Raw genomic sequence first — 13184 nt, 5'->3', positions numbered from 1 at the left:
GAAATGGCAGACCAATTGAACAAATACTTTGGTTCTGTCTTCACGAAGGAAGACACAAATAACCTTCCGGAAGTACTAGGAGACCGAGGGTCTTGTGAGAAGGAGGAACAGAAGGATATCCATATTAGTCGGGACATTGTGTTACGGAAATTGATGGGATTGAAGGCCGATAAATCCCAGGGCCAAATAGTCTGCATCCCAGAGAACTTAAGGAAGTGCCCTAGAAATAGTGGATGCATTGGTGATCATTTTCCAACAGTCTATCAACTCTGGATCAGTTCCTATGGACTGGAGGGTAGCTAAGGTAACACTACATTTTAAAAAGGGAGGGAGAGAGAAAGTGGGTAATTATAAACTGGTTAGTCTGACATCAGTAGCGGGGAAAATGTTGGAATCAATTATTAAGGATGAAATAGCAGCGCATTTGGAAAGCAGTGACAGGATTTATGAAAGGGAAATCATGCTTGACAAATCTTCTAGAATTTTTTGAGGATGTAACCAGTAGAGTGGACAAGGGAGAACCAGTGGATGTGGCGTATTTTGACTTTCAAAAGGCTTTTGACAAGGTCCCACACAAGATATTATTGTGCAAAATCAAAGCACATGGTATTGGGGGTAATATACTGATGTGGATAGAGAACTGGTTGGCAGACAGGAAGCAGAGAGTCGGGATAAATGGGTCCTTTTCAGAATGGCAGGCAGTGACTAGTGGAGTGCCGCAGGGCTCAGTGCTGGGACCCCAGCTCTTTACAATATACATCAATGATTTGGATGAAGGAATTGAGTGTAATATCTCCAAGTTTGCAGATGACACTAAACTGGGTGGCGGTGTGAACTGTGAGCGAGACGCTAAGAGGCTGCAGGGTGACTTCGACAGATTAGGTGAGTGGGCAAATGCATGGCAGATGTAGTATAATGTGGATAAATGTGAAGTTATCCACTTTGGGGGCAAAAACGCGAAGACAGAATATTATCTGAATGGTGGCAAATTAGGAAAAGGGGAGGTGCAATGAGACCTGGGTGTCATGATTCATCAGTCATTGAAAGTTGGCATACAGGTACAGCAGGTGGTAAAGAAGGCAAATGGTGTGTTGGCCTTCATAGCTAGGGGATTTGAATATAGGAGCAGGGAGGTCTTACTGCAGTTTTACAAGGCCTTGGTGAGGCCTCACCTGGAATATTGTGTTCAGTTTTGGTCTCCTAATCTGAGGAAGGACGTTCTTGCTATTGAGGGAGTGCAGCGAAGGTTCACCAGACTGATTCGGGGGATGGCTGGACTGACAAATGAGGAGAGACTGGATCAATTGGACCTTTATACTTTGGAGTTTAGAAGGATGAGAGGGGATCTCATAGAAACATATAAGATTCTCACAGGACGGGACAGGTTAGATGCGGGAAGAATGTTCCCGATGTTGGGGAAGTCCAGAACCAGGGGATACAGTCTTAGGATAAGGGGTTGGCCATTTAGGACTAAGATGAGGAAAAACTTCTTCACTGAGAATTGTTAACCTGTGGAATTCCCGGCCGCAGAGAGTTGTTGATGTCAGTTCATTGGATATATTCAAGAGGGAGTTAGATATGGCCCTTATGGCTAAGGAGATCAAGGGGTATGGAGTGAAAGCAGGAAAGGGATACAGAGGGAATGATCAGCCATGATCTTATTGAATGGTGGTACAGGCTCAAAGGGCCAAATGGCCTACTCCTGCACCTATTTTCTATGTTTCTATGATTCTATTCCATTAATGTGCAGCTCGTGTGTGATGACGTGCATCATATCATGTCAGTCGATGCAAGATACCCTGGCAGCACCCATAATGCATTCATCCTGTGCAACAGCATTATATCTGCCTTGTTTCAGCAGCAGCCAGAAAGTCACAGCTGGCTAATGAGAGACAAAGGGTATGGCCTCGATACCTGGCTCATGATGCCCCTACGTGTAACCCGGACGGAAGCTGACCATCAATACAACATGTCGCACATTGTGATGCGCAACATCATTGAGAGGGCCATTGGCATATTGAAACAGCGTTTCCGATGCCTGGACCATTCCAGAGGCTACTTGCCATACTCCCCTGAGATTGTCGGTCAGTTCACTGTTGTGCGCTGCATGCTGCATAACTTAGGCATCATGAGGCAGCAGCACCTGGTAGTGGAAGACCCACCTGCGGTGAGAGTGGCTGATGATAATGATGTGGAAGATGTCGGTGACGAGCAGGAGGAGGAAGAGGAGGAGGAGGAGGCCGACGATGATGAGGAAACCATGCCTGAGGCCGGAGCACGACGGTGGAGGAGGGCAGGCCATCGTTCTCCTTTAACGATTGCTCGAGCCTTGCGCCAGCAGCTCATCCGTGAACGCTTTACTGATGCCTGAGGGCTCAGCGACAACTATTCCACATGGACATGTTTACTGTTTGGAGCTGTTCCTTAATGTTGTGTTGTGTTAATGGAACATGATTCAGTTTTAATGTAAAATATATTTTAATCAAAAGTTTACAATGTACTTAACTTAACTTTAATAAAATTATTCTTCAATCAAACTTTATTTTAATATCACTCTTTAAGATCACTTAAAAACTTTAAGATCACTTATAAACTTGTAAATTTACATAACTTACAAAAAACTTTTAATTTGAGAAGTTACAACGGTAACAATAATAATAACAACAACAGCAGCAAAGAAAGGCTGCACCCATCTCTCATCCCCCTTAGTCTAACACCGCCCGCTGCACTTGGTCTTGAACTCTCCACCACCCTGCCCGCAGGCGGTGACACAGTGTTTCTGGGATTGATACCAGGCTTATTCTAACATATCGGGTACTGCGCACCTCTTGAGGGTGGGGATGTCGGCGTCAGGCGGAAAGTTGGAGGGCCCGGATTTGGGCTCTTCAGAGACTGGTGTGGGGATTGGAGTGGGAGTGACAGTTGATTCTGTCAATGGATGCGGGGTCTGGGCATGTTCCCTCGTTGCAGCAGCTAACTCCAACATGCCGTCCCTCATGCGCCCTGACAGTGTCTCAACGACCTACAACATTCCCTCCCTCATGTTGAGCAAAACTGCCTGAACTATCTGCAGCATTCCCTCCCTCGTGGTCAGTGACGTGGTTTGCACCACCTCTGACATTCCCTCCCTCATGGCTACTATTCCCTCACTGATGGTCCCGGATATCATTCCCATTTCTCGTGAGATTGCTGTTACTTATCCCGACAGTCCCGCTACCTCATCACTCACCCCACTGATGGCGTCTAGGAGTGATCGGGTAAGGTCAATGCTCTCCGCACTCAATGACATCATCTGAATCATACCTGTTAGACCCTGCAGCTCAGGAGAGCGTGGTCGAGCTCTCCTTCCCCTCCTCCCCATGGGAGATGGCTCACACCCCACCACTGGGACCCGCAGCCTGGGAGAATGGGGCACTGGGTGTGCCTCACTGCACCACGCCACTGGAACCCGCAACCTCGGAAGGTGTGAAGCGATGGAATGTCCCACCAACACTCACTGCCCATGAGTGGCACCTCCTCCAAAGTCAGTACAACAGTGGGAGCTTCATCCAGCTCCATCCCTTCGACCTCAATCTTACCCCAATGAATGGATTGGAAGATGTTCTCCTCTTCAGGCTCATCCACGTCTGAATCTTCTTCTGCATCGTCAGGGTTGGCCTCAAGTTCACAAAATATAACAAAACAGTCAAATGGTTAGCAGCAGAGGAAGGGGCAGGATGGGTAGCATGAGTAGGCACACACATCGCAGGCCAGGCAGCAGGTTGATTTGAAGGACCACGATGAATTTGTAGGACTTACCCTCTCCCTCAAGTGTGGGCTCAGCTTGTGCAGTACTGATTGCTTTTTTCCAGGCACGACCCATCAAAGCAGCAACCCTGTCTTTCAAGGGTATCAGTGGGTGCAGATTAACACGGCCTTCTCCTGTTCGAGTTCTTTCCCTTTTATTATGTGCCACCTTCCTCTGCAAAGATGAACATGCAACTTTTTAGAGAGGGTATCTTTCTGCTGGGTGAGACATATACAGCCGGTCACATTTACAATTGCAATTGCAATTCCATTGAATAAATTAAAATATTACTTACACTAACTACTTGACCTGCCATTTCGTTTTACACTGGCCTCCAGATGTTCTGGTGACCACCATTGCACAGTAATCTTCTGCAAATTGGTTCCAGCGTTTCTTCATTTCTTTGGGTGGAACGTTTATGACCTCTGCTGGTGTCCAGCTTCTGCCATCTGGTCTCAATCACAGTAACTAGTGCCTCCACTTCTTCCTGTAAGAAATTCTTGCTCCTTGTACTGCGTTGCTAGTGGGAAAGCGGGTTGTGTAGAGGACACAGAGAGGCTGCAAAGAGATTTAGATCGGTTAAGCGAATGGGCTAAGGTTTGGCAGATGGAATACAATGTCGGAAAATGTGAGGTCATCCACCTTGGAACAAAAAACAGTAAAAGGGAACATTATTTGAATGGGGAGAAATTACAACATGCTGCGGTGCAGAGGGACCTGGGGGTCCTTGTGCATGAATCCCAAAAGGTTAGTTTGCAGGTGCAGCAGGTAATCAGGAAGGCGAATGGAATGTTGGCCTTCATTGCGAGAGGGATGGAGTACAAAAGCAGGGAGGTCCTGCTGCAACTGTACAGGGTATTGGTGAGGCCACACCTCGAGTACTGCGTGCAGTTTTGGTCACCTTACTTAAGGAAGGATATACTAGCTTTGGAGGGGGTACAGAGACGATTCACTAGGCTGATTCCAGAGATGAGGGGGTTACCTTATGATGATAGATTGAGTAGATTGGGTCTTTACTCGTTGGAGTTCAGAAGGATGAGGGGTGATCTTCTAGAAACATTTAAAATAATGAAAGGGATAGACAAGATAGAGGCAGAGAGGTTGTTTCCACTGGTCGGGGAGACTAGAACTAGGGGGCACAGCCTCAAAATACAGGGGAGCCAATTTAAAACCGAGTTGAGAAGGAATTTCTTCTCCCAGAGGGTTGTGAATCTGTGGAATTCTCTGCCCAAGGAAGCAGTTGAGGCTAGCTCATTGAATGTATTCAAGTCACAGATAGATAGATTTTTAACCAATAAGGGAATTAAGGGTTATGGGGAGCGGGCGGGTAAGTGGAGCTGAGTCCACGGCCAGTTCAGCCATGATCTTATTGAATGGCGGAGCAGGCTCGAGGGGCTAGATGGCCTACTCCTGTTCCTAATTCTTATGTTCTTATGTTCTTATGCTTCTTGTAATGCTGCAGCTGCGATTTTTCCAATGCACTCACGGCATTCCTTCTCTCACACACAACTGGCTCTTTACAAATGGCTGATTGCCAAATCCGAGTTGTACTGAGCATGTGCGACCATTGGAACGATGTCAAAGACGTACTTTTCTTTCCGCGAATGCGCAGAAGGTGCGGCTTTGTTTTTCGGCGCGGACAGCAGGCTCCACCCGCCGAGTTGACTGGACATGCTGCGCGGCACCAAATTTGAAGTATAGATCGGGGAAACTTTGGCAAAATATTTCTGCCACAATTCTGGCCTAGAAAAACGGACATAACCCTGGCAATACGCCAGAAAACGGGTTTGGGAAAATTGAGCCCATTGAGAGCATGAAAAACACAAAAACAGAAGAGTCCACGTGGATGATCAAACCCATTCCTTCCACAGACAATAGACAAACTAATCTATCAAGAACCCAAACTCTTTATTATTCTGAGGCAAATTTCTCCATAAACACTCCGTACTTCCGAATGATGATCAAGCAACACTCCACAGTATTCAGCCAACCTCAGTTACATGAGAAAGACAGTATCAGAATATTAGAGATCGTAGAGGCTAGAGATGGGAGAACGGTGTCCGATCACACAAGCTTTTGCTAAAATCTATTTCCTGGTCTCTTACCAACCACTAGCTACCTATCTGGCCTTTCACCTTTGCTCTCAGGATAAACACAGCTAAAAGCTACTTTCGATCCCTATCGCCGTTTTCAGCACATTAACTTTCTATTGTTCTCTTACCTATTCTAATATTGCTATTAATTGTCCTGACATTTAAAACAAAAAAGGGTGCAGTACATTTATATGCAAGACTCTGTTTGAAATACATGGTGTGTAATTAATGTTAATAAACTGCACCCACAATTTGGCTGCACATGAAGGAAATAGTATCAGCAGATTGATGCCTGCCATGATATCATTGTATGAAGGATTTTGAGAGGGAGCACTGGCACAATCTGGAAACTAAACTCAAACAGCTGTGTACAAGGCCACAATCAATGCGACATGATCGAGATATGTATGACTTAAGCGGCAGGTCGGGAACATCAGCGGCAGGTCGTGGCCATAAAAGGAGCAGCGTGGAGGCGGCCATGGGCAGCGTGGTGGCGCACCACTTCAAGGTACAGAGTGAGCTGGTGCAGGAGGGCGGCGGCTGTGAAGAGTGACATCATCAAGATCCAGTTCGGTGATTGGAGCATGGGCAGATACAGCAGGGGCAGCGAGAGACTGTTTCTGGGACGTGATGGGGACCCAGGGGAGGCACGAGTCCGGGGCCAGGGACCTAGGGGCATCACGGGCCAGCCCACACTGCGATATGTGTGCGCAGTAGGTCCGTGCAGCAGAGCTGGTCGCCAGTCGTCTTGGGTAATCCTTGCCACTGGAACAAGACCGACCACTGTCAAGCCCGTGTGGTGGCTGGTGTGCAATGGCCATCCCATGTTAAAAAAATTCATGCACAGGCATCTTCCACCTTTCAGGATGTAGTTCGGGTCCTTCATTGAAACACCTGTGAGCTCGTCCTTCTTTTGGTGTGGAAACAAGTCATCCTCATTTCGAGGGAGCGCCTATGATGATGATGATGTCTTTACCTTGGCCAGTTTGCAAAAAGAACCAGGCAGTTACACAACAACAACTGGTATTTATATAGTGCAATTAACACAGTAAAACATACCAAGGTGTTTCACTAGAGCGGTATCAAACAAAATTTCATATATAGCCACATAAGGAAATATTAGGGCAGATCACCAAAAGCTTGGTCAAAGAGGTAGATTTTAAGGAATGTCTTAAAGAAGGAAAGTGAGGTGGAGAGGTGGAAATATTTAGGGAGGACTGCCAGACATTAGGGCCTAGACAATTGAAGGCATGGCGGCCAATGTTGCAAACAGTCGGTTCACCCTCAAACAGTTACAAGGTAGAGTGATGGAGTTGGTGGCGAGGGAACGGAGTTTGTGGCGGGGTCGTCACAATAGTTAGTTGAAGGAAATTTCTGCTCCTCCAGTACTGGATGTCGGACAAGCAATGTGACAATTAGAGATAGTGGATGGGTTGAGAGAGGTGGTGGTGAGGTAGAGTTGGGTATCGTCAGCGTACATGTGGAACCTGACATTGCATTTTCGGAAGATGTCGATAAGGGGCAACGTCTAGATTGGAAATAGAGGGAGGCTAAGGATAGATCATTGCGGGTAACCACAGGTAATGGTGTGGGGCAGGAAGAGAAATCATTGAATGTAATCCTCTGGCTATGACTGGATAGATACGAATGGAAGCAGGTGAATGAAGCCCCACCCAGCTGGATGATGGAGGAGAGGCATTTCAGGAGGATGATGTGGTCAACCGTGTCAAAGGCTGCAGACAGGGTGAGGAGGATGAGGAGGGACAGATTACCATGGTCAGAGTTATATAGAATGTCATTTGTGACTTTGATAAGGGCCGTTTCAGTCCTGTGCCAGGGTGAAAACCTGATTAGAGGGATTCAAACATGGACTTCCAGGAAATTTGGTCACGGATTTGGGAAGCGACAGCACATTCAAAGACTTTGGAGAGGAAAGGGAGGTTAGAGGTGGGGTGGTAGTTTGCATTAGCAGAGGGGTCAGGGATGGTTGTTTGAAGAGGGGGATGATGATAGCAGATTTGAATGGGAGCAGGCAGTACTTGAGGAGAGAGAATCGTTAACAATATCAGCCGACATAAAGCCAGGAAGGGAATTTGGGTGGTCAGCAGTTTGTTGGTATTGGGTCAAGGGAGTTGTAAGTGGGTCACATGGGAAAGATGAGCATGGAACGGGCATGAGGGGAGACAGGAGAGAAACTAGAGAAAATGTGAGTTGAGGGCCAGGGCGGGGGAACTGCAATCAAAGTTTGGCCCAGTGGGCTGGGGGAGGGAGGGAAGCTGCAGACAAAACTGAACCTATCTCTTCAATTTTAGTGACATGGCAGTCCATGAGCTCCTCGCACATGTTGTTGGAGATGAGGAGGGTGGAGGCAAACACCAAACTATTGAAACAAAGTGTGTCATTTCAAACCATGACTGTTCCAGAACTGTTATGTTCAAACAATAATTAACTTGACATGAAGACAAAAGGGAAAGAATCAATGACATAGCAGGAGTCTTTCAGGTGTTTTTCTACAATAAATGGAACATATTGTTGATTTTTGCTGATTTTCAGTCCTGAATCATTAGAATAACAAAAGTACAGCCCAGAGAGGCCTTTCTGCCCAGTGTATAAATATCAAGCTGTGTGAAGCAGTGAAACATTCAGTCAGTTACGAAGCTAACTGTGAGCTCAAAATGGGAAAGGCAAGGACATCTCAGATATTACACATTGTATTAGAATTCTTCATTCAGTATCTCCTAGTTTTGAGAAATTATTAATTTACAAACCTCTATCTTTCCACAGATCATCTTTTACGAGGACAGGAACTTTCAAGGTCGGCACTACGAGTGCAATACTGACTGTGCTGACCTGTCCCCTTACTTCAGCCGCTGTAACTCCATCCGTGTGGAGAGTGACTGGTGGGTGGGGTATGAGCGACCCAATTACATGGGATACCAGTATGTTCTGAGCAGGGGAGAATATCCTGACTACCAGCGGTGGATGGGATTCAATGACAACATCAGGTCATGTCGTACCTACCCATATGTAAGTTATTATTTGATGTTTAACAAATTAAACAAAGAGAAACCTACCTCAAGCATCACTCTTACTGAAACCTCAGTTCAAACAACACTTCAATCAAACTTTTAGTGACATGAAGTAATCTCCTCTCTCTATGGGTCAAGTAGAACCAGTCCCAATTTGCTGTTATAAAATGTCACTGTCAAATTACAAAGGAGCAGCACTCTAGTAATAAGCCACGAAAATAGTCAACTGGATCAACAGAAGTTTTGAAATGTCCCTCGTTAATAACATCATCATATGGAGCCTTTTGTAAAATCATTCCCAACCAGGGAGCTCTTTATTACAAGAATCAGTCCTGAATTTTCTGGTGCATTTCTCTGGCTTTCTGTGACAATTTACACAAGAACCACATGGTGATGTCAGTTAGCAGATGATCAGCTCATCCAATACATGTTACTGAACTGTCTATTGCTGTTCACAAACATCATCTGCTTCCTTCTCAGCAGAAGGCTGTTTTTCTAAATACTCAAGATTTATAGCTTCATCAAACTGATGATTGTATTTACATTACAGTATCGAGGTGGAAACTACAGAATGAGAATTTACGAGAGGCCTGACTTTGGAGGACAGATGATGGAATTCATGGATGACTGTCCATCTGTCTACGATCGTTTCCGTTACCGTGACATTCACTCCTGCCATGTGATGGACGGTTACTGGAACTTCTATGAACAACCCAACTACAGAGGTCGCCAGTACTTCATGAGACCCGGTGAATACAGGAGATTCAGTGACTGGGGCGGCTACAACTCAACTATCGGATCTTTCAGGCGAATGAGGGACTTCTAGATTATTCTTGTAAAACACGCTATTTTCTTACTGGATTATTCTGGAAATAATAAAATCTCCTCAACTTCACCGACATCTATATTCACTTATTTTTGAATTGCCTGGAAATCAATCGAAATCTCATGAAAAACTCTAAGTTAGAGTCTCATTTTGAGTTTTCACCCCTAATCTATGAAGCACAGGAGGTTCTGTTATTGTGCTTAGTTGGGTAACGTGCACATTTACATTATTCACCAAATCAATCTCGACACTGCAACTGGATCCTTCTGGGATTGCAACCTCAGTCATATTTTTAATAAAAGTCACATAATCTGTGTTGAAGTGATCTTCCTCAGGTTAGTGACATGAACAAGGACCAATAATAAATGGGTCTTATCTATTTTTAAACATTTTTCTGCTTTTTCCAATTCATATAAGCTTCATGATTTACGTGTTAATCCAGCAGAGGTTTGGCGCTATATTGTCACAGCTACAATCCTGAGCCTTGTTTCCAATCCAAGTTGCGCTGCTGTAAGGGAACACAAAACAAAACTGGGCTGTTCCTCATTTAGTAGGATATGCCAGTGTTCTCTGGGAAAATAAAGTGATCTGTGGTGAAATGCAGTGATATGCGGGGAACTGTGATGATTGGGAATGTACAGTGTTTTCTCAGAATGTACAGTATTCTCTGGGAATGTACAGTGTTATTTGGGAAAATACAGTGATTTTTGCGAATATATTGTTTCCTGGAAATGTAGAGTATTCTCTGGGAAAATACAGTGATCTCTGGAAAATATATATTGTTCTCTGGGAAAATACCGTGACCTCTGGGAATGCAGAGTGATTCTTTGGGAAATTACAACGATATTTGGGATCTTTGGTAGACCTGGAGAAATTCATCCACTATTCACCTTTCAAGCCATAATTGACATGCATCCCAAGAACATTAATAAATACAACAATAAAGCAGGTATTCTTCTTCCCAAACATTGGCCTGAATTTTCTCCGGTCATTTGCACCGTTTCTTTTGGCACGCGCCATTTTTTTGGCGTATTTCTTTTTCAAAGTTTCCCTCTGCGATCTGCAATCTGTGCCTGCGTAACTGACTTAGTTACAACTTTTCTAGGCAAGTCTTTTTGGACGTCGTATCTGTTCCCTTATGTCTGCACCGTTTTTTTCATTTGTTCGCAGTTTGGCCAACATTTTTTTCTCTTCGGTCGGCATATCTGGCCTCTTCTGAAAAACCTTCTGGTGAGTTAAGAAAACCAGCGCACATTCACAAATCTGCACTGAGAGACGCCATTGTTTTTAAATCAAAGATTTTGGAGGGAGTCAAGAACTCTGTCAAAATCAACAATAAAGTTCAATTTTTTTTACCTGTCAACTTGGAAGTGTAAATTTGTTGGATTTCAGAAGCTTTCTCATTTTTTAGTCACTCACACACCAACACCGAATGTCTTGAAGCAGGGCTAGAGGATTGTAGCTTTGGCCGGCAGAATTGGCCTCGCGCCCAGATATAGCGGATCGGTGTTTGGCCACAAAACAAGGTGTGGGGTGGGGGAGAGGAGAGGAGAGAGAGAGAGAGAGAGAGAGGTGCCGATCGGAAGGTTTGGAGCCCGGGGAGGGGGAGGGAGGGGGAAGATGTCACAAGACCTTTGGGTGTGGTCCACCTATAAAGACCTGGAGAGATCCAACTGCGAACCTGTGCTGTCTGCTTTCCTGCCGTTTTGAGCTACTTTCAAAGGTTAAATCTAAGTATGGGAGCAATGCTGACCATGTCATATCTTGTGCGAGCCTTCTGCATCATGGTGCTATGTAGGAGACAATTGATTCGACTTCATCGCATCAGGAACCTCAAAGCCTGTGGGGTGCTGGGCAGAAGATCTTACCCATCTCGGGTATATTGAGAGACTTTCATACCTCCACCTGAGTGATGCAGACTGTGTCAGAAGGCTGCGTTTCTGCAAAGAATTTGTACGTGAGATTTGTGAGTTAGTCAAAGCAGACCTGCAACCTAGAAGCATCAGGAGGACTGCTTTGTCAGTTGAAGTAAAGGTTACAGCTGCACTTTCATTCTATGCCTCCAGATCGTTTCAAGCTACAACTGGGGATGTGTGCGCCATCTCTCAACATGCAACACATGTCTCCATTCGCCAGGTCACGGCTGCACTTTATGCGCATAGGAATGACTTCATAAAGTTCCCCATTACCGCCCAAGCAATCCATGACATGGCTGTGGGCTTCTCCAGGATTGCTGCCTTTCCAAATGTACAGGGCTGCATTGATTGTACCCACATCACTTTGCGAGCACCTTTGAAGGATTCCGAGATGTACAGAAACAGAAAAGGCTTTCACTCTATTAATGAGCAGCTCATGTGTGACGACATGCATCATATCCTGTCAGTCGATGCATCATATCCTGGCACCCATATTGCGTTCATCCAACGCGACAGCATTATATCTGCCATGTTTCAGCAGCAGCGAGAAGGGCAGAGCTGGCTACTGGGAGACAACGGGTATGGCATCGCCACCTGGCTCATGATGCCCCTACGCATAACCCGAATGGAAGTGGACCGTCAATACAACATGTCGCACATTGCTTCGCGCAGAACCATTGAGAGGATCATTGGCATATTGAAACAGCGTTTCCGATGCCTGGACCAGTATTTGCTGTACTCCCCTGAGACTGTCGGTCAGTTCACTGTTGTGTGCTGCATGCTGCATAACTTAGCCATCATGAGGCAGCAGCACCTGGTAGTGGAAGACCCACCTGCGGTGAGAATGGCTGATGATAATGATATGGAAGATGCAGATGACGAGCAGGAGGAGGAAGAGGAGGGGGAGCCATGCAAGTGCCTGAGGCCGGAGCACAACAGCGGAGGAGGGCGGGCCATCGTGCTCCTTGAACGATTGCTCGAGCCTTGCACCAGCAGCTCATCTGTGAACACTTTACTGATGCCTGAGGGCTCAGAGACAACTATTCCACATGGACATATTTACTGTTTGGAACTTTTCTGTAATGTTGTGTTGTGTTAATGGAACATGATTCAGTTTTAAATAAAATATATTTTATTCAAAAGTTTACAATGTACTTAACTTAACTTTAATAAAATTATTCTTGCATCAAACTTTACTTCAATATCACTCTTTAAGATCACTTAAAAACATTAAGATCACTTATAAACTTGTAAATTTACATAACTTACAAAAAACTTTAAATTTCAGAACAGGTACAGTAGTAACAATAATAATAACAACAACAACAATAGCAGCAAAGAAAGGCTGCACCAATCTTTCCTCCCCCTTATTCGAAGACCAACTGCTGCGCTTGGTCTTGAACTCTCCACCACCCTGCCCGCAGGCGGTGACCCAGTGTTTCTAGGCTTGATACCAGGCTTATTCTTTCTAACATCTCGGGTACTGTGCACCACTTGAGGGTGGGGGCCGTCAGCGTCAGGCGGCAAGTTGGA

The 13184-nt window shown here is 45.4% G+C and overlaps 1 protein-coding gene across 5 annotated transcripts; it reads left to right on the top strand.

The window, feature by feature from the left end:
- The first annotated feature begins 283 nt into the window (after positions 1-283).
- On the top strand, positions 284-9735 carry LOC139259253 (gamma-crystallin S-1-like). 5 transcript variants are annotated; one of them, XM_070874847.1, is made up of 4 exons: positions 4206-4220; positions 8550-8564; positions 8665-8907; positions 9460-9735. In XM_070874847.1, the coding sequence occupies exons 1-4, from the start codon at positions 4206-4208 to the stop codon at positions 9733-9735; spliced, it is 549 nt and encodes a 182-aa protein (XP_070730948.1). The 5 variants fall into 5 exon arrangements, with proteins under 5 accessions (XP_070730951.1, XP_070730950.1, XP_070730948.1 ...); XM_070874850.1 differs by lacking the exons at positions 4206-4220; positions 8550-8564 and adding an exon at positions 284-304 and having other exon boundaries at positions 8665-8911; positions 9467-9735; XM_070874849.1 differs by lacking the exons at positions 4206-4220; positions 8550-8564 and adding an exon at positions 3503-3523.
- Positions 9736-13184: the final 3449 nt, after the last annotated feature.

This window comes from Pristiophorus japonicus, chromosome 3 (assembly GCF_044704955.1).
Source record: "Pristiophorus japonicus isolate sPriJap1 chromosome 3, sPriJap1.hap1, whole genome shotgun sequence".
Lineage (NCBI taxonomy): Eukaryota > Metazoa > Chordata > Chondrichthyes > Pristiophoridae > Pristiophorus > Pristiophorus japonicus.
This window is presented reverse-complemented; position numbering and strand designations above follow the sequence as displayed.